The sequence below is a fragment of the Bubalus kerabau genome, chromosome 14 (genome assembly GCF_029407905.1).
Source record: "Bubalus kerabau isolate K-KA32 ecotype Philippines breed swamp buffalo chromosome 14, PCC_UOA_SB_1v2, whole genome shotgun sequence".
NCBI classification, from domain to species: Eukaryota; Metazoa; Chordata; class Mammalia; order Artiodactyla; family Bovidae; genus Bubalus; species Bubalus kerabau.
Window position 1 is genome coordinate 3,832,902 of NC_073637.1, and position 25,469 is coordinate 3,858,370.

Below are 25,469 nucleotides of genomic sequence, written 5' to 3' on the forward strand. Positions count from 1 at the left end.
ACTCGGGAGTTAAAAATTGGAAATGTGAAAATGTAGAAACAAAGAATAGCTGTTGGGTTGGGGAACTGGTAACGATGTAGACTGTAATTCTGCCCCATAGCAGAATTACCAAACTCCCAGATCCCCGAAAGAGCTGCACGAAGGCCTGACACACATCCCTAACTTGTTTTACAGGAAGCAGACCCCCCCACCCCCACCTAGATGAAAACTGCTGACCACAAGGACACAGACCCTAGACTGGCTGAAACCAGAAGTTTGATGATGCTTGAAACTCCACCCTGACACCAGCCAATCCAAGACTTGTCCACGAGTTGATCATGCTCCTTGAACACTATAACTCCGCCCCCTCCAGGGTGGGCCAGACTGTCTTGAGGGCACTAGCCCACTGTGGCCCCCTTTGCCTGGCAAAACAATAAAAGCTCCTCTTTTCTGCTTCACCCCAAACTCTGTCTCTGCATTTCTATTTGGCAGCAGTGAACAGAGGCTGAGTTTGGCAACGCCCTTAATTCATCATGATCTGAGGATGAAGGCGACAACACACACAGGTTTCCACACCCTTGCATTTATTTTATGCCTCATTAGATTGTCAGCTTTATGATGTCAAGAATATTTGGGAATGTTTGTCAGTTTTATCCCCACACCTGGCACCTGTGTCATCTCAGTGACTATTTGGCAAACAGGGTGACCAACCATCCCAATCCCTCCAGAGAGAGTGCCCACCTCACTTTGGAGGCTCAGTGCCTAGGGACCCCAAAATGGCTCAGCTCTTTGAAAGAAAAATAAAACTTAGGGTCAAAGGAAGTGTATTCTTTTCTCACATTAGAAAAAAAAAATTAGAGCCCATGAAAATCTTAAATTTTGCCTTAAACATTATTATTAATGTTTAAGGGAATTATGAAACAGTGGACTCCTTTCAAGACTTGCTTTAACCCTGTGTTGGGTGGGACCAGGTGTGGGGAGGAGGCCCAGAAATGCGGGGTGGCTTGCGGAGGTCACACTGCAGGTAAAGGAGAGCTAGGTTGGGGACGCAGAAGCTCGGTCCAGAAGTCGGCTCCACTCCACCTCCACCCCTCCCTGTTAAACTGAGTGGAAGGAAGGAGGGGGCGCAGCGGGCTGCTGGGGTGCGGGGCTGACTACGTAACCTGGGGTGAGTGGGCGGCTGCGGCTGCTGGAAGCAGAGAGAGCGAGGCAGGGCCAGACGTGTCCCGCGGTGCGCGTGCGTCTGAGCGTCGCGTGGGTGTTCCTGCGGGGCCTAAACGCCTGGGCACCATGGACTGTTGCCAGGGGTCCCAGCCCCGCAAGAGGGACGAGCCCGCGGGCGGGCCGGGCGGGGCGGGGCGGGGCCTGCAGTGAGGTCACCGGCGACGGGCGGCTCTGCCGCGGGGACGACAACGCAGCGTGGTCTCCGCGGGGCGCACGGAGGGACGGCCGCGCTGTCAGACCCGAGTTGCAGGGGCTGGAGAGCGGCCGCGGGTGAGTCCCAGGCGCAACGGGGCCTCGGTGTGGTGAATGAAGGTCATGGCTGAGGTCATCCCCCAACTTGGGACCGCAGTCTCTGGGGCGGGGCTCCCCTGGAGGGGGCGGGGAAGAGCTGGCGCTGCAGGCCCGGCCTTACTCAGACCTTTGGTACCCCGAGGGGGACGCCCTGAAAATGGGTCATGGAAGATGGGTTTGTTGTTCTCTGGAAGGGGAGAGTCGGATTTAGCCCTCCTTGGCGCAGAGGCGGGGCTGGACTGTCCCCGCGCAGGGAGGGAAGTTGTCGGATTCGCCCAGAGCCTGTCTGGAGAGGGGGCATCTCCGCTCCAAACAGCGGATCCGGCTGGGAAGTTCTTGTCCTGCCAAGGGCCCCCCTGCAGTCCTTTCAGAGTGCATCCCCTGCTGACTGGACAGAGCTGCAGCCCACCAATGCCGCGAGCCCTGCGGTGACGGAGGGCTCCAGAGGCCTCCCAGGAGAGGGGCCCCCCCGCTCGGCCCTGAAAGTCCGTGCAAGGACACACCAGAGGCACAGGGGAGGGGAGTAGTGAGGCTAGACCTGCTCCTGGGCCCAAGGGCGCCCTTGTACTCAGGGTCCTGGGTGGGGGAGGGCTGGGTGCCAGCTCCCCAGGGCCCCTGCCCCAACCATCCCCAGGGAGGGTGTGGGTTCTGGCCTAGCATTCAAGCTTTCTCCTCCAGCCTTTGCTTGGCACCCCACCCTAGCTGTGGCACTTCTTCGTCTGGTGTGCACGGGTCTTGGCCTTTTGCAGGCACTGGTGTCTCTTGTTGAAGCATCCCACCCCACCCCCCCTTCCTTCTCATCTCATTTGTGTCTCCTTCTCCAGGAAGCCTTCCAGGCTGAGCTGGGTGGCCCCTCTGCCCAAGCCCCCCGTGGGTGCCTCAGGCCCTGCTATGACCTCCCGTCCTTGCTCCCTTCTGTGCAGGAATACAGCACCTCCAGTTGACCAGGAGCTCCAGGGGGGCAGGGGGTTGTCCCACCCTCTCTGTGCCCTGCCCCAGCCCTGGCCTGAGTTGAATCAAGGACCAACTGCTCTCCACATCCCTGCTCCCACTCTGCCCTCTGGCCCCCGGCCATGACGCCCCTGCTCGCCCTGTTCCTCGTGGCCCTGGTGGGCCTCCCTGTGGGTAAGATGGATGGAGAACATAGGGATGGACAGACCCATGTTTGGGGTCAGCCAGGCTGAGCTGGGGGGATGGTGGCAGAAATCCCAGTGACCACCTCTCCTTCTAGCTCTTCCTGGGGAAGATGATGGGACCTGGGGGCTGATCTCCCTGTTCTCTGACCCCCTCTCCCTGCGGCCCCTCCCCGGCCGCAGCTCAAGCTCTGGACTGCCATGTGTGCGCCTACAATGGGGAGAACTGCTTCAACCCCATGCGCTGCCCGGCCATGGTCTCCTACTGCATGACGACGCGTACTTGTGAGTTCCTGGGACGCTGCCCCAGCTCTCTCTGGGGAGCACTGGGGCGGGGCAGGGGGTAGAATGGGGGAGGCTGAGGAGGGAGGCTCCCACCTACTCCAGGATCCTTTCTGGGAGCCCCAGGCAGAGGGGATCCTGGCCTAATGGCCCTGCATGCTTGGGTTGGCCCCTCTCAGGGTCCTGGCCTGCCTTCCTCCCCTCTGCAGACTACACCCCGACCAGGATGAAGGTGAGCAAGTCCTGTGTGCCCAGCTGCTTTGAGACTGTGTACGACGGCTACTCCAAGCACGCATCCACTACTTCCTGCTGCCAGTATGACCTCTGTAATGGCGCTGGCCTTGCCACCCCCGCAACCCTGGCCCTGGCCCTTATACTCCTGGCCACCCTCTGGGGTCTGCTCTAAAGCCAGGGAGGGCAAAGCGCTGAGCAGCATAGCCCCACCCTCTCCTCCTGCACCCCCCCACCTACCCTCTGCCCTCCCCGGACCCCCCAGCCACACCCAGGACTGTCTGCAAGAGGACTCGACCTCTCCCAGCCACCCTGAGGTCTGCTTCCCGTTTGTGATCTGGTTTCCTAAAGGCTCATGTGGGACTACACCTCCCAAGGCTTCTGGCTTTGACGAGGCAGATAAGTCTCTCCTTATCCAAGGATTGGGACGTGGGCACAGTGTGCCGTTGGCCCAGGAACACTGATTTGAAGGGGCCCTTTGGCCCCTCTGCCTTGTAGGTGTGCTGGAGGGGGATGGACGATCGGGGTCCCGGGGGTCGGGGCCGGTTCCAGGAAGTAGGCTCTCCGGGGCTCCAGGAGGGCTGCCTGGGGCGGAGAGGGCTGGAGGGCAGAGGGAGGCAGGCCTGGGCCCCTGGGCTGTGCCCTCCTTCCAAGCAGCCCTGGCAGGGGAGGGACTAGCTCAGCCTGGAGAGGCCCCTGAGGGCCCTCCCGATCCGGCGCTGGGCCCCTGCGCAGGACTCGGGTCTGGATAGATCAGGCTATATTTGGTGGAGCTTGACAGCTGATCCCTGGGCTATTTTGGGGCCAGGAGGGAAGGGTGCTGAGCCGCAGCCATCCGAAGCCTGGCCTCCTGCCCTAAGCAGGCCTGGCGGAGGGCGCCCTTTTACGGAGTGAACTCTTGCGGGGTGCCCGAAAGGATTCGCCCAACCCCGTCGGACACGCGGGGGCGGGAGCGACGCCCTCTCCGGACTGTCTGGCCGCACTGGGGGGGCTGGGCCGGCCGGAGAGGAGGTGAAGGCGGACTTCGGGAGGCCGAAGAGGCAGAGGACGGGAGGAGGGATCACAGCAGAAGGATCGGGCCGTGCTCCCTCCGCGCGCAGCGGGCGTTCCCTCGCCCCTGGCCGCGGGCGATCGCAACAGGGTCCCGACTGAAGGGGATTGTGGCGCGCTGGCCTCGGGCCCGAAGGCCACGCCAGCTGCCCCGGGGGTTTCGCGGCCCCTCGACTCTGACCCTGCCCGCGGGGAGGCGAGAGCTCTGCACCGGCTGGAGCGCTCCTGCCTCATCCCTAGGAGCGGCTCTCAGCTGCCCCCAAATCACGCTGGGCCTGGAGACCCCCAGGGGCCCAGGAAGACAGTCGTGTCCGACTCTTTACGACCCCACAGACTGTAGCCCCCCAGGCTCCTCTGTCCTTGGGATTCTCCAGACCAAGAATACTGGAGTGGGTTGCCATGTCCTTCTCCAGGGGATCCTCCTGACCCAGGGATGGAACCTGGGTCTCCCGCATTGCAGGCAGACTCTTTACCTTTTGAGCTACCAGGAAAGCCCAGGGACCCAAGAAAGCTTATCATTTAAAGGGTACCCACCCACCCAGGTGAGCCCCACCCCTCCAGGTTGCGCAAGCCCAGGTCTGTCCACCGAGAGGCCGAGGGGCAGGAGCACCTTCCAGCCGGCACAGCCCACAACCCACAACCCGTGGGGGTTGTCCCTGGAACTCAGAAGCTTTGGCCGCTAAGCGTGGCCCCTGTCAGGGGGACCTGTGCTGGAAATTCTTTCCTGAAAGCTTCCCTCTGAGACCCCCAGACGTCAGGGACCTGGATGCTCTGGGGAAGCCGGTGCAGGAAGTCCTTAGCTGGGGCTGGGTTGGACTTCGCAGAGGGCCACGAAGCAGAAGGACCACGCCCAAAGGAGTGCTCAGCCCAGGGAGCGACCGGTGTCCCGCCCAGTCTTTGTGAGCCCCTTCCTGGAGGAGGCTTGGAGGAAGCCTGACTACCCCACCCCCAGCTCCTCTTCCCACAGCCCCCCAGGAGTGGGCCACTTCAGGGAGGAGACCAAACCCCCCGCTGCACGTGCAGGCTGATAGCGGGGGCAGCCACGGGCAGACCACTCTGCTGACTCAGCATGAGAGGCCTGGGAAGCTGGGTCACTGACAGCTTGTGCAAGCGCTTTGTCCCGGGTCTAGTGGCTCCTCAGCTAGACCGGGTCATCCCTCCCCCAGCCCAGTCCCAGCGAGGATGTAGTGGAGCCCTGCCTCCAGTGGCAGCTGAGAGTGCTGTATTGGGGGCCGGAGGGAGCATCTTACTCCTGCCTCCTGCATCCATCTGTCCACGCTGACCTGGGCCCCTGCCAACGCCCATGGCACTGCCCCAGCGCCAGGGACCAGTCTGCCCACACCACGCGCACAGATGGTTCTGCCTGGCTGGGGGAGAAGCCCAGCACAGAGCTGCGGGAAGATGTTCCCCTCCTGCCCAGGCCCGGCCCCCTGGTGGGAAGTGTGTGGCTTTGCAAAGGCAGGAGCACCAGCAGGGCCCTTGGACACCAAACAGGTAAACTTGCCAGGACTGACTGTCCAGAAGGTTAGTAACGAACAGCTGCCAGTTTCCCTGCGGTTGTGGCTCTAAGCACCAGCACAGCCCTGCGTGTAGGAGCCGCCAATGCCCCTTTTCACAGACTGAGACAGAGAGATGAAGTGGCTGCCCAAGGCGGGCTGGACTTCTTGCCCCGCTCCACCGCACCCCCAACCCAACCCCACTGCACCCCGCCCCACCTTCACCAACACGCACCCCGCCCCACCATGCCCTTGCTTCTCCCATCAGCTGGGAGAGAAAGGGGAAGCTGGTTAATAAGTTTAAGAGGATTTTAGCATGTAAAGTAATTACAACAGCTTCAGGTCAGGAAGGCTTAGAAGAAAAACATTGGAACTAGGTGTGAGAAGCCATAAATGCCACAGTCAAGGGGTTCAGCCCAGTGTGTGGGCACTGGACCGGGGTGGAAAGCAAAGAGGAGGGCAGAGGGGCGCCCAGCACCGCAGGCTTGCCTGGCCCAGACCCCTTCCCCACCTGTGTCAGGGCCGTGGGGCCCCAACAGAAACGAGAGCCTCGCAGGGCGGGCGGTGGGTGAGCTCATCCTTGCAGCTCTTGGCGGCATCTCAAGTCCGGAAGCAGCCTGTGCGTCCCAGTAGCGGCTGCCTGAGCAGGTGAGGCCCTCTGTGGACTGCCCTCCCTGGGCTCCTGCGCCATCCGTCCATCTGGAGTCCGGCTGAGAAGCCAGTGCCAGAGCTCTGACCCAGAAACCGGACTGGTTCTGGCGCCATCACGTAAGGAGGGCGTGGGTGCCCCTGTGGCTGGTGCCCGGCTGTGGACGACGCTCCAGAGGGGAGGTCGGACAGCTGCTTCTCCTTTTCCCTTTGTGGCGTGTGATTTGTGGTAATGAAATATGTCTCTTCATGATTCTAACCCTCTGAGAAAGGTGGAAAGAAACTGAAAGACCTCTTTCCTTTCTATCCCAGCCCCCCCCGCCCCCCGCCAAGTTCGTTGGGTCCTGCCGCTCAGGCTGACCTGGAGCTGCTTCTTCACATCTCCGAGCCTCAGTTGTTCTGTGGTTAAAATGAGGACGATAGTGCCCACCAAACTGGGGCCTGGTGCGAGTGAGGGAGGCTGTGGCTTAAGTGCCCATCCCAGGCCCGGCACACCAGAGGCCCCAGGGGAATGAATGGACGGACAGATGAACGGATGGTGCCCTTCCCCTTCAGTCCACTTGCTGAGGTCCAGGCACTTCCCAGGCCCATGCCCCAAGCCTTGCCACTATGGGGCATGGAATAGCCTTCAGGCTATGGCCCCCCTCTGTGTACACCAGAGAAGTCATTTGTACCTCCTCAAGCCGGTGAATAAATGAATGAATATGTGTACCTGCTTTCTTTCGGTCCTCACCAGCCACCCAGTTGCACTCAACCCCGGTGGTCTGGTCTGGCTGGTCCTGCTGGCTCTGTCCCTCCTAGACTCCCACCCACCCTGGTTCTCCCAGGCTTGGCCCTGGAGCCAGCCCTGGACCAGGGCAGATGATGACCCAGGGGAGGGGAGCCAAGCAGGAAAGGCAGGAGAAGCCCCGGGGCTCGCTAGGACCAGCCCTGGTTCTGGTTCCCAGGGAGCGAGACCGACCTACCAGCTCACCCAGCTGGCCCCTGGGAAAGGCTGACGGGGCTGGAGAGGAGGCAGGACCCCAGGAACCCACCCAGCACCCAGCTTTCTACTCCTGACGCTAGCTAGTTCTTCCTCTGCTGGGGGGCGGGGTCTGAGACCGACCATCTCAGAGGAGCCCACCAGGTAGAGGGATGGACAAAAGCCACTCTCCGGCTGCCAGAGTGGACACACAAGGGCCCCTGGGCCGGCAGGACTGGCCCCTGCAGATGGTCACCTCTGCTGCCCCCACAGCGCATCACCCGTTTTAGCAGAATGGCTTGCCTGGCACGTCACTCCCAGGAGGTTTGGCTCCTGCTCTCAGGATCACTCTTCCGGGCTGGCACCCATCACGGGGCCTCTCTTAAGAGCAACGGCCTTTCTGCTCCTCGCCACCCCACTCCTCCCCAGCACTGGGCAGACACCCACAGGCCCAAGCAAACAGTCAAGATCATGACCATCATCACTTCCTGGGGTGCAGGCCTCTCAAGCCACCGCTTCTGGAGGGAGGCCCACTTGACAGATGGGAAAACTGAGGACTGTTGCTCTGGCTTTCTGGAGGACAACTGGTCCACCTACTCACTGCAGGCTGGTGTGCTGGTGAAGCTTCCGCTTTTGAGGCTTTGAGATTCATTTGCAAGCTTAGGGACAGGAGTGGGCTCGCAGGCCTTGATGTAGGAGATAACGTGGGCTCCCGGTTAGACATTCACATCTGGCCTCCTGTTTGCATCTCCTGAGGCAAAAGACAGGTAGTTCCCAGTTAAGGTGTTTACAGTCAGCCTCTTTTTTGCCCTCCGACAGGAAAGTAACAACAGAAACAGAGTAAATAGTCAGTGTTTTTCTCTTGTGAATGCCTTAAGGCAATAGTCAAGGCAAGGACAGAGAAGTGCAAAATCCTGTTTGAGTAAAGGATGAAGGGATCTCCACTTCCCCCCTTTTGGAATAAGGGAGACACTACATATGCACAGAAAGGCTCTTTTGTGGGTCAAAAATCAAGGGGTAACTCCAGACCATAATGAGTCTTGCTCCTCTCAGAAGCCTTCACTTACAGATCCATCTTGGCTGAGGGGTGTGTGCACATCCCAGGGGAGGGTCCCAGGGTAAGTCAGGTGTGGAGAAAGAAACCAGATAACTAGCCCGAAGAAAGAGAAAGACCCAGAAGAACTGACCAATAGAAATGACTGAACAGCCTCTTTACAGGGCTCCTCCTCAGCAGGGGGGTTGCCCACAGCCTTCCTCTCTGGGTGTGCATCTCTGCCTTGCTTCTATCTCAGCTAAACCATTTCTCTATGGTCCTCCCACTTGCTGCTGCACAATGTCTCTAATAATAAACTTTGTACCTGCGTTTACAGTTTCTGCCCACGTGATAAATGCATTTTTCACAAGGGGCAAAGATCCAGGAGAAAACAGCTTCTAGCCTCTAACCCTTGCTGGTTTGGTGGCTAGAATCCCTGGTTTTCATTCAGGCTCCTTCGGTTCAATTCCTGGGCAGGGAATTAAGATCTTGCCTCATGCCACTGCTCACTGCTGCCTCGCTGAGATTAAATGGTGCCGAAACCCCAGGGGTGGCAGGGAGGGGGCTGCAACCTGGGAATTAGGTAAGCTGTAGGTCTTGCCCACACTGCTGGCTGGAGACTTCTGACTTTTGCTCTCTGTCTCACCTCCATGGGAACTGGCTTGCGCTCACATTCCCTCTGCATTGTTCCCTTCCCAAGACCTGCAAGGCTTCATCAGCTCGGTGAAGGAGCCCAGGCTCTCTTCTCTTTCCTATCTCCCGCTTTCTCTCACTTTGCCTAGACTACAACCCCCAGCACCCCCCATGCCCAAGGGCTGTGTCTTCATCAACGTTGGGAGTAAAGCGCTGGGAGCTGGAGCTCGGCACCTGCCCCTGCCTCCAACAACTGCTCCCTGCTACCTGACGCGCTTTATTTCCTAGGGTACAAAAATTACCTCCCCCTTCTAGGGGGAGGATTCCAGAAAGCCTCCCTCCCTGCCTTCCAGCATCTTTTCCCCCCACGTTGCTCACCAGCCTGCTCCCAGCTCTTTACTTTTTCTCTTACCTACTCTAACTTGGGAAACAAGATTTACCTTAGACTCCACACAAGTGGAGTGATAGACTTGGGGTTCTTCTTCTCCTTAATCTCCCAACTTACTCTGTGTCCAGAAATCCTCTGTGGAAATGCTTCCACCTCTCAACCCTCAGATCCTGACCCTGGTGGCGTTTCCCACTGTGGCCACCTCTGTCCCTCTAGGAGTTCCCCTTCACTCCAGGACTTGACAGCCCGTGCACTGTAACAGCCAGCCTGTCAGCTTGGCCACTTAGTCCAGACTGTGATGCTACAACAGACCTCTCTCAAGGAGAGCCCTGGCAACATGCTGGCAATGGTCTAAAAGCCCTTCTCTGGCCATGCTGAGTTGGACGCCCTGTGCAGGGTATCAAAGTGGGGCCAGAGACATCTGGCCATGATTCAGTTGATTCATGACTCAAAACCTCATCAGACAATAAGATCGAACGGAATTCAGGGGATGCTCAGGTCCTCCTAAATGGATTGTATACTGGTATACTGGATTACTTTGCTACAAGCTCTATGTTCTTGGTTGCAGGCTATTCAATGTGGGTGGATCCCTTTCTAAGCCAGAAGAAACACAGATGTGCTAAGAAAGGAAATAATTAAGTCTTACTGCAGCAGAGCCTGGCCTTTAAGTTGGGGATTAAAAAAATGACCTGAAAACGGGTCTCTTATCTTTATTGCCACAGGATGGGAAAATGGACTGAGGGTCCCTTACGTCTAGGACTTTCTCCTATAATCAAAAGCCTAAGGAATCAGAAAAATTCTCCTAACATTCTAAAAAATTCCCTTTTAATTTCTCCTATCTCGCAGGCAGGGTTAGGATTAGGGTTACCCTAATTTCCCTTACTCCTTCAGATTCTTCTGACAGGACAAAGGCCTCACCTCCCCAGAGAGACAGACTCTGCCGGGACAAGATTTTATCAGTCAGCCTGCCCCTGTTCTCAGAGTCAATTTGAGCACTCTCTGATTTAAATTTAATTAGGAGACCATGATCACAGAAAGAAAAAAAGAGTGTGGCCACAATATTCTTTAGACTCTGGAGAAAATGGGCTGAAACAAAATTTCTTTTGAAATTGCAAAATCAGTTCTTTTTGCATATGCAGTTAAAAACTGGCTTGTTAAAAGCTTGGGCTTCCCTGATAGTTCAGTTGGTAAAGAATCCATCTGCAGTGCAGGAGACCCCGGTTCGATTCCTGGGTCAGGAAGATCTGGAGAAGGGATAGGCTACCCACTCCAGTATTCTTGAGCTTCCCTGGTGGCTCAGCTGGTAAAGAATCTGCCTGCAATGCAGGAGGCCTGGATTCAATCCCTGGGTTGGGAAGATCCCCTAGGGAAGGGAAAGGCTACCCACTCTAGTACTCTGGCCTGGAAAATTCCATGGACTACACAGTCCATGGGGTCACAGAGAGTCACACACAATTGAGCAACAGTCACAAAGCTTGTTAAAAAATATATACCTAGAGAAAACTTGAAGTTAACTCTTATCATGTCCTTGAGATACACAGCCCACCTTGCCTGAAACTTTAGCCTTGAGGTAATTTTTAATAGAATTTCAAGCCAAGGGGAAAAAAGAGGGGCTAAGAGACATTTTAAATCTCAATCAGAAACTATGACATCTCTGTCTGTTCAGGTATATATGTGTGTCTCAATATGTGTCTTTGTCTTTAGATAATATTGCTGAGTTTAATTTGTAAATGAACTCTATTCAATTGGTTTAAAGAAAAGTAAGCACTTACAACCAGTCCATTCTAAAGGAGATCAGCCCCGGGATTTCTTTGGAAAGAATGACGCTAAAGCTGAAACTCCAGTACTTTGGCCACCTCATGCGAAGAGTTGACTCATTGGAAAAGACTCTGATGCTGGGAGGGATTGGGGACAGGAGAAGGGGACAACAGAGGATGAGATGGCTGGATGGCATCACTGACTCAATGGATGTGAGTCTGAGTGAACTCAGGGAGTTGGTGATGGACAGGGAGGCCTGGCGTGCTGTGATTCATGGGGTCGCAAAGAGTCGGACACGTCTGAGTGACCAAACTGAACTGAACTGAACTGAAGCATTTACAAATGAAACTTGTAATTCTAAGTACAAATGCACTTAATTCTAAGAAAAATTAAGCTAAATAAATTTCAGGTTCATGTAAACTGTGAAGTATTTAGTATTAAATTAACAGCTGGTATTAATGCTTATTGATCTAATATAGACATGTCTAAGAGTCATTAACATTAAGCATAATATTTTCATTGTGACTACATTTAATTTAAGTTAAATAAAATTTTGTTATATCTGTTACAAGTTTTGTCAGCAAGGAAAGTAACTCCAGTGAAGAAATTTTTAAGGAAAGAATGCAAATTAGATTGGAGCTTTTAGATAAACTCTGTTAAGAATAATTATTCTTTCAGTTCAGTTCAGTTCAGTCACTCAGTCGTGTCCGACTCTTTGTGACCCCATGAATCGCAGCACGCCAGGCCTTTCTCTCCATCATCAACTCCCTGAGTTCACTCAGACTCACATCCATCCAGTCCGTGATGCCATCCGGCCATCTCATCCACTGTCGTCCCCTTCTCCTCCTGCCCTCAATCCCTCCCAGCATCAGAGTCTTTTCCAATGAGTCAACTCTTCACATGAGGTGGCCAAAGTACTGGAGTTTCAGCTTCAGCATCATTCCTTCCAAAGAACACCCAGGGCTGATCTCCTTTAGGATTGACTGGTTGGACCTCCTTGCAGTCCAAGGGACTCTCAAGAGTCTTCTCCAACATCACAGTTCAAAAGCATCAATTCTTCAGCGCTCAGCCTTCTTCACAGTCCTACTCTCACATCCATACATGACCACAGGAAAAACTATAGCCTTGACTAGACAGACCTTTGTCTAAAACAGTCTGTCCAGATTTGGGTAACCTGAATTTCTAGGGTTATGCTAAACTAAGTGATGAAAAGGCTTATTGACTAGCTATGTCATTTCTAAATAAAATAAGATTCTGAAACACTGATAACTGGAAACTAATTTCCTCTTACAGAAAAACTAAAGACATTTTGGACTATTAATGAAGAATGGTTGGTGCCATCCTGAGATGTTTTCTATAAGAAAGCAAAGGCTTTTAGAAATTATCACTGGTATTTATGCTCTCCCATCTATGGAATGCTAAGATAAAAATCAGTTCTTGGTTCCTTAAAGAGAGGAAGATGTGTGTTTTTGGTAAACACGAGATGAGGAATGAAATTGCATTTTATTAAGGGAAAAGGAAGTAGGTCTGGCTCACAGGTGACTGTTTCTGTGTGGGATAAGTTTTACTTTGGATACACAAAGTAAAAAGGGGGGCTTTTGGAAACCTGATAAAAGAGTTTTGTACATGGTACAAGTTTTCTTAAGATATTGAACTGCCTTTGAAATCTTTCATTGTTATTTTTGCTAAGTGAATAACTTGTTACCCTGTAACTATTCTGTGGTAGGTGTTGCTAATGCAGGTGTTCTAACAATTAAATGGAATTCATAAAGACCTGACATGCCCTGGTAAATGTCATTAGTCATGGTTCTAGTTACTCTTAAATGCTATATGTCACAGCGGCAACGAAGCTGCTTTGCCTATTGAATTGCAATGAGATTTTAAACGTGCTTCTTAAGCCTGTCATCACAGAGGGCTGTGGTTTCATTCTGACGCCTGTGCAAAAATATTACCTCTTCAAGATTTGTTTAAAAAGGGAGGGGGCTTTCTAAGATTAAATTAAAATTAACTAGGTAAACAAATTTTTTTATTAACAGAATTTAATATATTTAATATAAATTATAAATATAATATATTTGATATATTATTTATTATAGTTTTCTATATTGCCCGTTTCAAAAAGTGTTGTTTCTTACATTACCAAATGTGTGACTGAGCCCCTGATAAAATGATGGGCTACAGTTCCATACGAGATCAATGATTGTAATAGTGTGACTGCAGATATAAGAAGAAGCAACAAAAGGGACTATTTCCCTGGACCAAGAGGCTGGTAAGGTAGGTATGGTTCAGAGACTTTGGCTACTCATGGGGCCTGGTCCAGAATCAGCAGACTGAGTGGCCCATGAGTGAAGTCTTTGACAGACCTGGGAGTAAGCATTCCTGGCACTGAGGGACAAAATGGTCACGAAATGCCCCCAAACCGTGGCCAGCCTGTGGCCAACCTGTGGCTGTGAAGGGGCCCTGCCCACTGAAAACTGGCACTCGCTGCTGCCTCTGCGAAGGTCAAATCACGCCACTACCCCTGCTGTCCTTCACACCCCCTGAAGGAATTCAGGGCGGAGAGCAGAAATCAGGCAGTCAGTTTGTGCTCTGGGAAAATGGACAAAACAGGCCTTCAGATAGCTAGATATCTTCATGTAAGCATTTTCTTGAGCCCAAATTCTTACATCTTCTCATACCTAGAAAAACACTAAAATTGTTACTGGAGACAACTACTTTGGCTTATATGTTAATACCACATTAAAAGGCTAGAACCTACTCAGACAAACGTAGACAACTGGCTACCTGGCAAAGCACCAGGTCCAGATTGGCTTTCAGGCTCATTCTCCTGGGGGAAAAAAAAAATTTATTTTGTCTGCCAACGTTCAGGTTGTCAGTCCTTCAACTACTTTAACTAGGTTAAAATACATAAAAATATATATATGACCACTCCAAATGGCTCCATTCCTGTGAAGAGGGTAACCCAAGTGTTGACTCTACCTGGACCAAGATCAAAGTTGCTACTGGTTCTTACTCCTGCTTGGACTGCTGGTTACAGTAATTCTTTTACTGACCTCTGCTCCCTGCCTTTTTAACCTACTTGTCTAGTTTGTTCTTTCTAAGGACACAAGAGCTTCCCAGACGAAGTGATGGTGACATCTGACCCCTGACCCCAGTCACACACTGAGCCTGACTCTGGCCACACTCTGATCCTGGTCACAGTCTGACCCCTGACCCTGGTCACACTGCTCTCTCACACTCTGACCTCTGACCCTGGTCACACTGTGCTCACTGACCCCAAGGCCTCTCGAGGAACAGGGAAGGGCATAGACCTCTTAGCAGGGAGGCTTCCCAGCAGAGCACCCAGACCCTGGCTGGGGCACATTGCTCCTCACCCTGTGCACAGCCGTAACTTCAGAAAGGCTCTCTAGGAGGAGCTAATGCCCAGAGGCCAGACTTGTTCCAGAAGAAGAGGACAGGTGAGGTCTCTGGGTCTAAGTACGGAAGGCATTGGGCTGGGCCAGCTGCCGGGAGAATGGCTCAGGAGGAAGCTCGGGTGTGCGAGGTGCTGTCTGCTCCTATTAGCCGCGCCCAGCATCACCCCGGCGGCCTGGGGAGCGGCAGAATCAGACAGGCCCGGCTGCCATCTTGGCTGTCATCCAGACCTCCCTTTGAAGTGACCAGCCTGTCACCGTGCTGCGACAGCCTCTCATCCCGCATCTGAAGCTCTGGCACCGCCCCTCGCTGTGGTGTCAGGAACCAGGTCCAGGGTCTGACACCTTCTTGGTGTTTAGGGAAGGCTGGGTGCCTCCCCACCCTGGTGCCCAGGGAGCCACAGCCCTCCCAGTCTCGGGATCAAAGACCACAGCCCACATGGAGCTGCTGCCCCCGGACTAGAAAAGGCCACTGGGGGCCATCGGGTGGGGTGGGGGGCTCCCAGGCAGAATTTCAGCCGCAGGATGAGAGGAGGGAAGGACACCCTGGAGCAGGAAGGCAGGGGTAGAGCTGGAGGGGAGTGAGATCTGGACCCGGTGGGAGAGGAGGGAGGAGCCCAGCAGGGCCGTGGTGGAGCCGGGTGAGTTGGGCCCAGCCCGGCCAACCAGACCTGTCAACAGCCCTGTCCCACACCTACCCGTGCTGGCTCGGGCAGCGTGGGGCCCAGAGGGGCGAGTCAGGGTCACAGACAGGGCAGACACTGGAGAGGCCGAGGTGCAGGGGGGTGTGGGCAGGCTAGGGAGCAGTGCCTAGAGCTGCTTGAACCTAGGACCGGATCCGTTTCTCCCCCTTCTGAGTCTGGGGCCAGGCCCATCCTGTCAACTCGTTGACCTGCAGCAGGGCCAGGGGCTCCGATCAAGGCGTGCCGGACCCTGCAGGGGACACCAGGATTCGTGTCCCCCTGCAACCCCACCCCTCCCCCGCCACCATCCAGGATCTTTCTGTTGACCCAACAGTTTTGCTGTCTTTGTGCCCTTAAGCCTCTGAGCACATTTTGGCTGGTTGTCCAGGCGACCATTTCCCCATCAGGATGCCCCACGTGACCACCTCAAAGAAGCCGTGCACTGGGGCCTGGGCACCCTGGGAGGACTCGAACCCAGAACCACTAGACTAGGACTCAACACTGCAGACAGGAGTGGGCATCCAAGGCCCCTGACAGAGGCAGGAGTCAGGGTGCAGGGGAGCCCCCCTCTGCCACTCCCAGGCAGGCTGAGACCATCCTGAGGGGCAGTACTGTCTGGTGGGGAGAAGTCAGAGCACCCCTGAGGGAGTTACAGAGGCAGGCGAGGACCCCCAACCATGAGAGAAGGGTCATGAGGGGGTCACAAGGGTGCGGGGAGGGGCCCAGACCACAGGAGGCGGAGGAATGAGGAAGGGGCAGGGAGGGGCGGAGGAGAGCCACCGAGGAGCAGCAGGTCCAGGTAGAAGTGGGTGGGGCCCCCGGGTAGGGGGCGGGCCTCCGTACCTCCACCACCCGGGAAACCAATCCACCTAATCTGCACGGCTGACGGGTCCGGTGGCTGCACGGTGCTCCCACCCCCTCCGAGGGGTAGGCCCAGGACTGACGTGCTGCAGGAACCAGACCATGTGGGGGACACGGCTGGCACTGCCAGCGCTGGTGCTGGCCGCCTGCTGTGAGCTCGGTGAGGGGTGCCCGGCGGCCGGAGGGAGCAGCAGGGGCCAGGGAGAGGCAGAAAGAAAGTGAGGAGGGCGTGGGGGGCAGGCACAGAGGGGCACCGGCAGAGGAGTGCCTGGGGCCCAGGGAGGATGAGGACGGGGACAGTGGGAGGCGCTGTCCAGGGCTGGGACTGGCAGGGTGGTTGGCTGCCAAGGCCCTGGGTGCCCACTGTGGGGAGTGGCCCTTCATCAGGGGCATGGGCACCAGGGACGGGCTCTCTGCTGGGGCAGGCAGGCAAGGTCAGAGCCACATTCCCAGATGCCGGGGCCATGGTTCCTGGGACAGGACTCAGGAGATGCCGTGGCGACCCCAGGGAGGCACTGGGGTGGGGGCGGCAGTAGGTAGAGAAGAGGGAAGCAGACCGGACATCCTGGGGGACTTGGGTCTCAGACACCCAGACCCTCACCGGCCCCACTCCCAACTTGAGGAGGAGCTGGTGGGGTGGGCCCCAGCCAGGCTGTTCTGTCCAGGAGGAAACGGAAGTGTCTGGGAGACACAGTAACAGCAGTAGGGGCGGAGGGCCAGGCTGCAGGGATCCGGCTGGGGCACTGGTGCTGGAAGGAAGGGGTCAGCCCACCAGCCCGCACCCTGACCCACCTGGGTCCCTCTGGGCCTGAGCTCTCCTCCTCTCCCTTGTTAAGCTTCCACCAGCGGGCACAGCAGGCCCGGCTCAGCCCACCCTGCACACCATACACCTCCCTGCCCGATCCCCGATCCCCCTGCAGCACTTGGGGTCCTGCATGTTGCTGATGAGGATGCCGGGGGTGTGTGGGGGGTAACCTGCTGCAGTGAGGCCCTCTGGGCCCCTGCTGGGGCCTTTACTGCAGAGGTGTGGGTGCAGCCCCACCTCCGTGTGCCTCCCCAGCACCCCCAACACAGCTTCATCTCAGCTTTGGCCAGCAGGCTGAGCCCGACCGCCAGGGGCATACTCTGCCTCAGGACTCAGGGACCCAGCTCACGGCTCTTGAATCTTCCTGGGGTTTTGGTTGGTTGGCGACTGGAGGATTGGTGGCATTGTTCCCCTCAAACCTGGGCTCTCAGGTCCCAAGGCTTGGGAGGGACAGGCCTGCCTGACCAGCCCTGGCCGCCCCTTCCCCAGTGGTCACCCTTCAATGCTACACGTGTCCTGAGCCCATCGACGTGTCCAACTGCGTCACCATCACCACCTGCAATGTCAACGAGACCATGTGCAAGACCACACTCTACTCCCTGGAGACAGGTCAGTGGGGCGGGGTGAGCAGGTCCCGGGGTCGGAGCTGCCTCCAGCCCAGGCCCTGTGTGCGGAGAGCAGCCACCACCTTGGACATTTCCAGAAAGAGCTTTTGGTCCAAGCAGCCAGGCTCCCTCCCTCTTTCCTCACCCTCCTTCCTGGGATGGGAGGCTCTTGCAGCCTTGCTGGAGAGTCACGGAGTGGCCTCACCCCTCGAGGCATCCTAAACAAGTCACTGCGGGCCCCTGGCACAATGGTGGTGGAAGGAGGGAGGGGCCAGGTCACAGAGGGGCTGAGCCAGAGTGGGTGCTGTGGGAGGAGGCTGGGCTGGGGCTTGGGGGCCAGCCTGACGCCGGTGCCCCTGTGCCCCCAGTGTACCCCTTCCTGGGGGACTCCACAGTGACCAAGTCCTGTGCCAGCAAGTGCGTGCCCTCGGACGTGGACGGCATCGGCTGGACCCGGCCTGTGTCCTGCTGCAACACTGACCTGTGCAACGTGGACGGGGCGCCCACCCTGGGCGGCCCCCGCAGCCTGGCCGGTGCCCTCCTCCTGCTCGCCCCACTCTTGAGCCTCCATCTCTAGACCCTGACCCGCAGCCCCATGTAGCCCAGCCCCCAGCGCCTCTGAAGAATCACGGCCCACACCTGCACCAGGCCTCCTGAATCTGTTTTCTGGGAGCAGACCTGCCCGCTGGATGGGGGGGGAGGGCTGCCCGCTGCAGCTCTGGCTCCTCAGCCTAGGCCGTGTCCCCCTTGGCCGTTCTAGCCCCTCCATCTCCCCACCCTCTCTGCCTGGCCCAGGCTCTCTCTCGGCCACGCCGCTGCCCCATCTGTGGGCCCTCCATCTCCCTGTGACGGGGTAAGGGGGGATGGTCACTAGACCTGGACACCCACTAGTCCTGCACACCCACTAGTCCTGGGACACCCACTAGACCTGCACACCCACTAGTCCTGCACACCCTCTAGTCCTGCACACCCTCTAGTTCTGCACACCCACTAGTCCTGCACACCAACTAGTCCTGCACACCCACTAGTCCTGAGACACCCTCTAGTCCTGCACACCCACTAGTCCTGGGACACCCACTAGTCTTGGGACACCCACTAGACCTGCACACCCACTAGACCTGCACACCCACTAGACCTGCACACCCACTAGTCCTGAGACACCCTCTAGTCCTGGGACACCCACTAGTCCTAGCTCTGGGAGCCTGGCTGTGGCAGGACAGGAAGTGGGGCCCACAGGCACACCACGTCCACCAGGGCTGGATCAGGGGTGGCTTCTTGGAGGAGGGGGCATTAGGACCACCCTTGAATGACAGAGACATTGGCTGGGTACAGGATGGCAGGCCAGGCCAGGCGGAAGGTAGGCAAGGGGGGCCAAGAGTGGCCCAGGACCTGGGATTACTCCATGAAGCCCCCCAAGGCTCACCGGCCTGGCCCCTGAACAAGGCCTTACCCTGGGTCAGGGCGGAGGGGGCAGAGTGAGGGAGTTCCAGGCCTTCTCCAGGCCCACCCCAGAAAGTCCCCCGGAAAGCCCCCCAGAAAGCCCCCAGCCCCGCCCTCACAAGCCCCACCCCCTGGTGCCCAGGCAGCCCAAGCTCCAGCACAGAAGGGAGCTCCATCTCCCCTGGGCCTTGGGCCAGCCCAAAGCCTCCAGGCTGCCTCCCCAGGGAGCCCCCGCCCCACAGGCCTCTCATACCCACTTCCTGCCCCCGCCCCTCCCCCCGGGCCCTATGAGCGGAGGCCTGGGCACTTGACGGATGGAGGGCAGGAGATGGACCCCGGGTACCCTGGGACGCACCCCCAGTCTCTGCCCCGCCCCACTCCAGAGGCTGCTCTGAGGCCCTGGATGCACACAGCACCCAGAGTCTCCAGCCACATCGAGACGGGGCTGCATGGCTTTCCTTCTGCACCACAAGGTGCCCCCTCCTAGCCCACAGCCCTGAGTCTGGAAAGCCCCCACTGTCCGTCACCCCCTTTAAGGGTTTCCTGCCCCTGGATGGAGGGAAGCAGCCCCTGGACGCACAGTCGGGTCCCACTGAGGGCGCCCCACGCCTGCGGGACAGGAGGTGGGCAGCCTCGGAGGCCTCCTGTCCCTCGGACCCTGGGAACGCCACACCTCCTCTTGCAAGACTCGCATTCCCAGCCAGCTCTCAGGGGCAGGACCCTTGCAGACCTGCTGCTGGGAGAGCACCTTGGACAAACCACCCGGAACAGTGGGGGCCAGGAGGCCAGGAACGTTCACACAGTCTCAGACACCACCCCCGGGGCCGCGTTTCTGGGTGCTAACCCTGTCAAGGAGGAGACCCTGCCCTCAGCTATCCACCAGCCCTCCCACCTGGCTCTTCCCGCCTCTCACAAAAACAAGGGCGGCCGTGGGTCACTTAAGCCTTAAACCCTGGATTGAGACTCAGTAAGGGCTCCCCTGGTAGCTCAGCTGGTAAAGAATCTGCCTGCAATGCAGAAGACCCTGGTTCGATCCCTGGGTCAGGTAGCTACCTTGGAGAAGGGCATAGCAACCCACTGCAGTATTCTTGCCTGGGGAATCCCATGGAGGAGGAGCCTGGAGGGCTACAGTCAACAGGGCCGCGAGGAGTCAGACACGACTGAAGCGACTATGCGCCCAGGTGTGACTCGGTAAACACACACACACACACCTAGCCCTACAGGCAAACCCGGGAAGGCTGTGTGTCCATCCTGGTCACTACCCCACTGCCCTCAGCACCCTCCCTGCCATCTCCACCTCCAAGGTCTTCCGGCCCCTTCAAGGCTGCTTTCCAGGTGGCCTGCCCCAACGGCCCACGGGGTCTCCTGGCCTGGAGCCCAGACCAGCCCACCTGGCCGCCGCTCCACGTCCATCACCACCGCAACCTTCGCAGGCTAGTTTTCACAGCTGCCCCCCGGGTTGATGGTCCTCTGCCTGCTTTACATCTAAAAGAAGGGGGTCAGGGTGGCTCATGAGCAGACCTGGTCGCACAGAAGCCTGGGGGTGCCAGGACCCGCCATCTCTGAGGCTCAGACCAGACCCTGCCTGGCTCCACTTGCACAGCCCTCGTGGCTTGGCGGCCCAGGCCCCAGGGAAGGGCCGTCCGCTGTGTGCTAGGCCACGCCCACCGTGTGTGACTGCATCGTTTGACCTGCATTAACCACGGTCCTCCCTTGGCAAACAATTCCCTTTGTTTCCTTGCAACCACCTCCCCATCCACGAGGCCAGGTCACTTCTGCTCTCCAACTGCCCTGGGTCCCTAGTTTCATCACCGAAACAGAAATCCAGTCTGGAGGAAGGAGAGTCACCCCAAGGTCACACACGGAGACGGCAGCACAGCCAAGGCTCAAACCCAGGCCTCCTGAGCGCCAGCCCTAAGCTCCTCCCAGCACGTCACCCGGCCCTGAGACTGGGGTGTAACTCCCTGCCCCACGGCAGGGCCCACCCCCACCCTCCACGCAGCACATACCCCTTCATCCACCACCTCTCTTACTCTTTTATAAGTGGTGAAAGAAGAAGTGGGCACGAGGCTCAAGTGCCGGAATGTGCCCCCTCCCTTTCCAGCCAGCCCGCCCGCCACCCATGCAGCGTCCATCCATTCATTCCTCCCTCCACCCAGCCACTCACTCAAGCATCACCCAGCCATCTGTCTTTTCAACCATCCATCATCCATCCGCCTGTCCATCCATACACCCACCTATTCACCCACTGCGCCCTCAGAGGACAGAGAAATCAGAGGCTGGGACAGCAGACGGGACCCAGGCCTCTGGCACAGGGGAGACGGACGGGGTTAGTGAGTGGCAGAGCACAGGGGTGGACATGGGGCAGTGTGCAGTGGGAGGTGGGCCGCATGGCGGGTCAGGGAGCCCTGCTGCCTGGGGCCGGGAACAGGAAGCTCAGGCCTGGTCTAAAGGCCATTTGTGAGGAAGGGGTTGGTGGTGATGAGGGCACCATTGGAGATGTGGGCCTGGGGCATCACACTCAGCAGTGGAAAGGGGCCCGTGGCTCCCGTGTGGTGGCCAGGGGAGGGGCCGGCCTGGCCAGCTCCAGCATCTGGGGCTCCCGCCCCGAGGGCCAGCACCTAAGCGTCCTCTGCCAGCTGCCTGCCCAGCTTCCACCCTGCTGACTCACTGGCGGCTCCTGCCGCCACCCAGAGTGGGGACCCAAGGGCTGGGTATAAATCCCCATGGGCGGCCGGCGGAGACCGTGGCCGCTCGGCTCAACTAGAGGGATGGCTGTCCCCAGGGCCCTGCTGGCCCTGCTGCTCACCGCAGCCTCGGTCGTGCACCTGGGTGAGAGGGGCGGTGCGGCTGGCCAGCGGGGTGCCTGGCGCTGGTCCTCGCCCAGCCCACCTCCGAGGCTGGGTTGGGGGGGGGAGGTCACCAATTTGGCTGGTCGCCCTGACCCTCTGGTCCTGAGCCCGGCTCCACCCGGGGCAGGAGTCACGGCCTGCTCTCCAGGCAGGGAGACCGAGGCTCGGGTGGGAGGGGTGGGTGGTGCAGGGATCACGTCTAAGCCGGGAGGCTGGGCCTGAAGGGGCTCAGCAGGGCAAGGCGGTCCTCCAGGGAGGGACTCCGACACACGTTCCAGGCGGACCTGTGGGGAAGGGCCCGGGGCTGGACCACCCCTAGCCTCTTCTCCTGCCCTTCCTGTGACCCCCAGGGTGGGTCTCAGGGCCGGGTGATGAGGGCCTGCCCCCGCCCCTCCCCCAGGTGAGGCCTTAAGTTGCATCACCTGTGAGCAGCCCACGGCCCTTCCTCTGTGCAAGAACATTACCTACTGCAAGCCGAATGAAATAGCCTGCAAGACCACGCTGGTGACAGTGGAGGCAGGTGAGGAGGGGGCCTGGGGTTCCCAGCTCCCACCTCAGGGCCATACTGCAGACCCCAGCAGGGGCCCGGGTGACTTCCATGCCATCGGTCAGTTAGGGTGTCCTGGGAGGAGGCAGAAAGCGCAAGGTGAAGGGCACAGACTGGGATGGCCAGGGAAGGCTGGTGGGGGCGGGGGGGTGACTGCGCTCTGACACCTGCCCTCCCTCCAGAGTTCCCCTTCAACGAGAGCCCCGTGGTGACCAGCACCTGTGCCAGCTCCTGCGAGGCCACCGACCCAGACAGCATCGGGGCTGCCCACCCCATCTTCTGCTGCTTCCACGACCTCTGCAACTCCGTGGGCGTTGCCAGGCTCAGTGCTGGGGCCCTGGCCCCCCTGGGGGCCGTGGTCCTCAGCCACCTCCTTCCCTGAGGCGCCTGACGCTGCCAGCTGGCCACTCTGTTGGCACGTGCCCACGGCCCAAGCTCAGCAGGCACCAGGCTACTCGTGGGACCCCAGGGGAGAATCGTTTCGGGGTGCGCTCTGCCCTCCTCCCCCAAACCTATGGAATACATAAATAGACCGAGGCTGGAGACCATCTCTTCCTTCTGGACACAGAGAGCCCACGGGGCCGCCTTCGGGGAGCTGGGTGGGACCAGGTGCATTCTGGCACGCGAGCCTTGTGCCCACCATGGCCATTCTGAGCAGCTTCAGACAGGCCGGCAGAGGCTTCAGGGAACAAATGCCTTCCTGCAGTCTGACCAGGACTCGTTGCTCAGCCCAAGGAAAATCTGACCCTGCTTCCAGAATATTTCCTGGGGTTCTGGAGGCATCCCCCCCACCCCATGCCCCCTCCCCAGGATGGGGAGGAAACAGGCTGGAATCCAGTGTTCTCCGTGCATGGGTGGGTCTGTGGGGCCCAGGTCTGCCGCGGCAGCAAGGAGGGACCTGGGGAAGAGGGCGTGTGGGGATGGCCTGCCCCCCCAGGCTGGGTCTTCCGAAGGGTGTGGGGTAGGGTGTACCTGGGTCTGCGGGCACCCACACAACTCCCCAGGCCCCAGTCACCTCCTGCAACAACAGGCCTACTATACCCTGGGCCCCAGGGACAGCTGAGATTAGAGGGTGTGTGTACAAGACACGAAGGCTGTGTCGGCTTGCCCTGGACCCCCAGGGCTGGCTCAGGGCCACCCCCCGTGTGGTCTAGCCTGTCTGCTCAAGGATGGGCTGCAGAGTGTCCTTGGGGGCTGACCACTCCTCTGGAGCCCAGGATCCTTCGGCTCCAGGAAACCCTGCCAGCTGTCCCTGGCACCCCTGGCGGTCCCTTGCTCAAGCCCACTGCAGGGAGTGGGAAGCAGGAGCTGGACTGACCCCCGCCTATCAGCGTCACCTTGCTGTCGGGCCTCTGGGCTGGAGATTCTCCACATTCTGCATCACAGCCAGACTTCCAGACCACCCCTGATGTGACCCTGCACTTGGAGGCCAGGGCCACCACTCACCTTGGGGCACAGTGAAGGCACATCACTGCCCCCTTCAGCTTCGCCAGCAGAGCAACAGGGGGGCACCTTTGGGCGCTTCAGGGGTGCAGAGCAGGTGTGCAGCTGGGAGAGGCATGGCAGCTGACCACTCCCACGGAAGGCAGGTGGCAGGCACCTGTGGGGCCTTCACGTGGCCAGCAGAGGGCGTGCGCCCCTCGGGCTCCTCGCCTGGCGCCAGGGTCACCGGTCCTCCCTGGCTGCACCTCCACCGGGAGCCATGGAGGGTGGCCTGAGCTCACGGGGGCCCGCCAAGCCCCAGCCCTGGCCCTGGGCACGCCCGCTGGTCTGCACCCCTTTGGGAGCTGGGGAGGCCATGGCTGGGGGCCTCAAGAGTGGCCAGCAGGTGGCTGCAGGGTGGACGGCAGCTGCCCACACCGTCTGCGGGGGTGTGGGGCCTTGAGGCAAGTGGGTGCTGATCGCACACTCCCACGTCCCATCACAGGGAAGCGGGTGGGTCACAAAGAGCTGCGGTGCGGAGATGCTCAATGCTCCCCCCTCCCCACTCACTGGCCAGAGAAAGAAGGGCCCCTCTTCCATCATGAGAGATGACGAGGAACGCCACCACTGCCCCCAGGAGCTCTGCCTCCCGGACGTCCCGCAGGCAGGTGGCGGGGGTGGGGGGGAGCGGTCACCTGGGGAGCCAGACGCCGCACGGACCACAGGGGGCGGAAGCCTGGGGTGATCGGTCCTGTACCCACTGGCTTGTGGGAGGGGGAGCATGGTCTAGGAAGAACCAGTGCCCAGGCCACATACGGGCTGACAGTCACTTGAACTTCTCAACATAAGTGGCCACTGCATGGGATCAGTGGGTCTTGCGAGAACTAGGCTGCAGATACACTCCCAATGGCCCAGTCCTGAAGCCAGGCCCCTTAGTCAGCAGGTACCCTTCTCCCGTCTGCTGTGGGCCTGTCCCCCATGTGCGGACCCAGAGCCTCTCCTACCCCCCACCCAGCTGGGCTGCATCTCCCTGAAGTGGACACAGAAGTCCCCATGCCCCTGGGGCAGCCACATGCAGCCTAGATGCCCATGACCATCCTGAACCCCACCCCCACCGTGCCAAGCGAGGCAGACCATGCCTAGGCACCTCCATGCCATCTCCCCAGCCACTGGTCCCACATGCTCCCAGCCAGTCACTAGGGGCCACTGGCTGAGTGCACTGTTTCCTGTCTGTGGTCCCACCAGGAACTTGTCCTGTCTGGCAACGGTCAGCTCAGTCACCAGCCACGATCCCCCAAACCCCACCGCCCCTCCCTACAGGACCTATGCAAACATGTGTCATGTGAAGAGAAACAGACCTTCTGGGAGGGAGCCCATGTGACCCTCACGTGGCCATTGGCTCAGGACAGGCATGAGGCCCCGCCTGGCAGGCCCCAGGGCCCTCGGGGAAGGTGGAAGGTAAAGAGGGCTGCGGCTCCAGCCAGCCTCCCTGGCAGCACAGCACCGCCCTGCTCCAAGCCTCTCCAGCCCCACCACCCCATCGCTGAATGCCTGCTGCACACCCAGCCACTTCCAACGGCCTTTCTCTCCCAGGCCACAGTGCTGGCCCCTCCCTCCTGGGGCAGGTGGTCAGAGCACGGACACCACCCCCCCACCACCACTCACCTGCCTTCTGTCCCAGGGGTCCCATCCCTGCCCTCCTGGGAGGGCCTGTACAATGGTCCTTCTGCTCAC

At 58.6% G+C, this 25,469-nt stretch overlaps 3 protein-coding genes across 3 annotated transcripts; all 3 read left to right on the plus strand.

The window, feature by feature from the left end:
• Positions 1-568: 568 nt before the first annotated feature.
• LYNX1 (Ly6/neurotoxin 1) lies at positions 569-9,692 on the plus strand. Its single transcript, XM_055545708.1, has 4 exons — positions 569-1,473; positions 2,418-2,619; positions 2,811-2,912; positions 3,119-9,692. The coding sequence occupies exons 2-4, from the start codon at positions 2,568-2,570 to the stop codon at positions 3,313-3,315; spliced, it is 351 nt and encodes a 116-aa protein (XP_055401683.1). The 5' UTR covers positions 569-1,473; positions 2,418-2,567; the 3' UTR covers positions 3,316-9,692.
• A 6,436-nt stretch (positions 9,693-16,128) lies between these two features.
• On the plus strand, positions 16,129-18,051 carry LYPD2 (LY6/PLAUR domain containing 2). The gene is made up of 3 exons (XM_055546878.1): positions 16,129-16,224; positions 17,359-17,478; positions 17,843-18,051. Exons 1-3 carry the CDS (start codon positions 16,167-16,169, stop codon positions 18,049-18,051), a joined length of 387 nt encoding a protein of 128 aa, XP_055402853.1. The 5' UTR covers positions 16,129-16,166.
• A 3,634-nt stretch (positions 18,052-21,685) lies between these two features.
• Positions 21,686-22,695, plus strand: SLURP1 (secreted LY6/PLAUR domain containing 1). The gene is made up of 3 exons (XM_055546879.1): positions 21,686-21,746; positions 22,167-22,286; positions 22,496-22,695. Exons 1-3 carry the CDS (start codon positions 21,686-21,688, stop codon positions 22,693-22,695), a joined length of 381 nt encoding a protein of 126 aa, XP_055402854.1.
• The last annotated feature ends 2,774 nt before the right edge of the window (positions 22,696-25,469 follow it).

Excerpts from the sequence above, each read along its gene's own strand:
- LYNX1 (XM_055545708.1), top strand. The coding sequence starts at position 2,568 with ATGACGCCCCTGCTCGCCCTGTTCCTCGTGGCCCTGGTGGGCCTCCCT. Across the intron at positions 2,620-2,810 it reads CCTGGTGGGCCTCCCTGTGG|CTCAAGCTCTGGACTGCCAT; the intron begins GTAAGATGGATG and ends CCCCGGCCGCAG. Across the intron at positions 2,913-3,118 it reads CTGCATGACGACGCGTACTT|ACTACACCCCGACCAGGATG; the intron begins GTGAGTTCCTGG and ends TCCCCTCTGCAG.
- LYPD2 (XM_055546878.1), top strand. The coding sequence starts at position 16,167 with ATGTGGGGGACACGGCTGGCACTGCCAGCGCTGGTGCTGGCCGCCTGC. Across the intron at positions 16,225-17,358 it reads GGCCGCCTGCTGTGAGCTCG|TGGTCACCCTTCAATGCTAC; the intron begins GTGAGGGGTGCC and ends CCCCTTCCCCAG. Across the intron at positions 17,479-17,842 it reads ACTCTACTCCCTGGAGACAG|TGTACCCCTTCCTGGGGGAC; the intron begins GTCAGTGGGGCG and ends CTGTGCCCCCAG.
- SLURP1 (XM_055546879.1), top strand. The coding sequence starts at position 21,686 with ATGGCTGTCCCCAGGGCCCTGCTGGCCCTGCTGCTCACCGCAGCCTCG. Across the intron at positions 21,747-22,166 it reads AGCCTCGGTCGTGCACCTGG|GTGAGGCCTTAAGTTGCATC; the intron begins GTGAGAGGGGCG and ends CCCCTCCCCCAG. Across the intron at positions 22,287-22,495 it reads GCTGGTGACAGTGGAGGCAG|AGTTCCCCTTCAACGAGAGC; the intron begins GTGAGGAGGGGG and ends CCCTCCCTCCAG.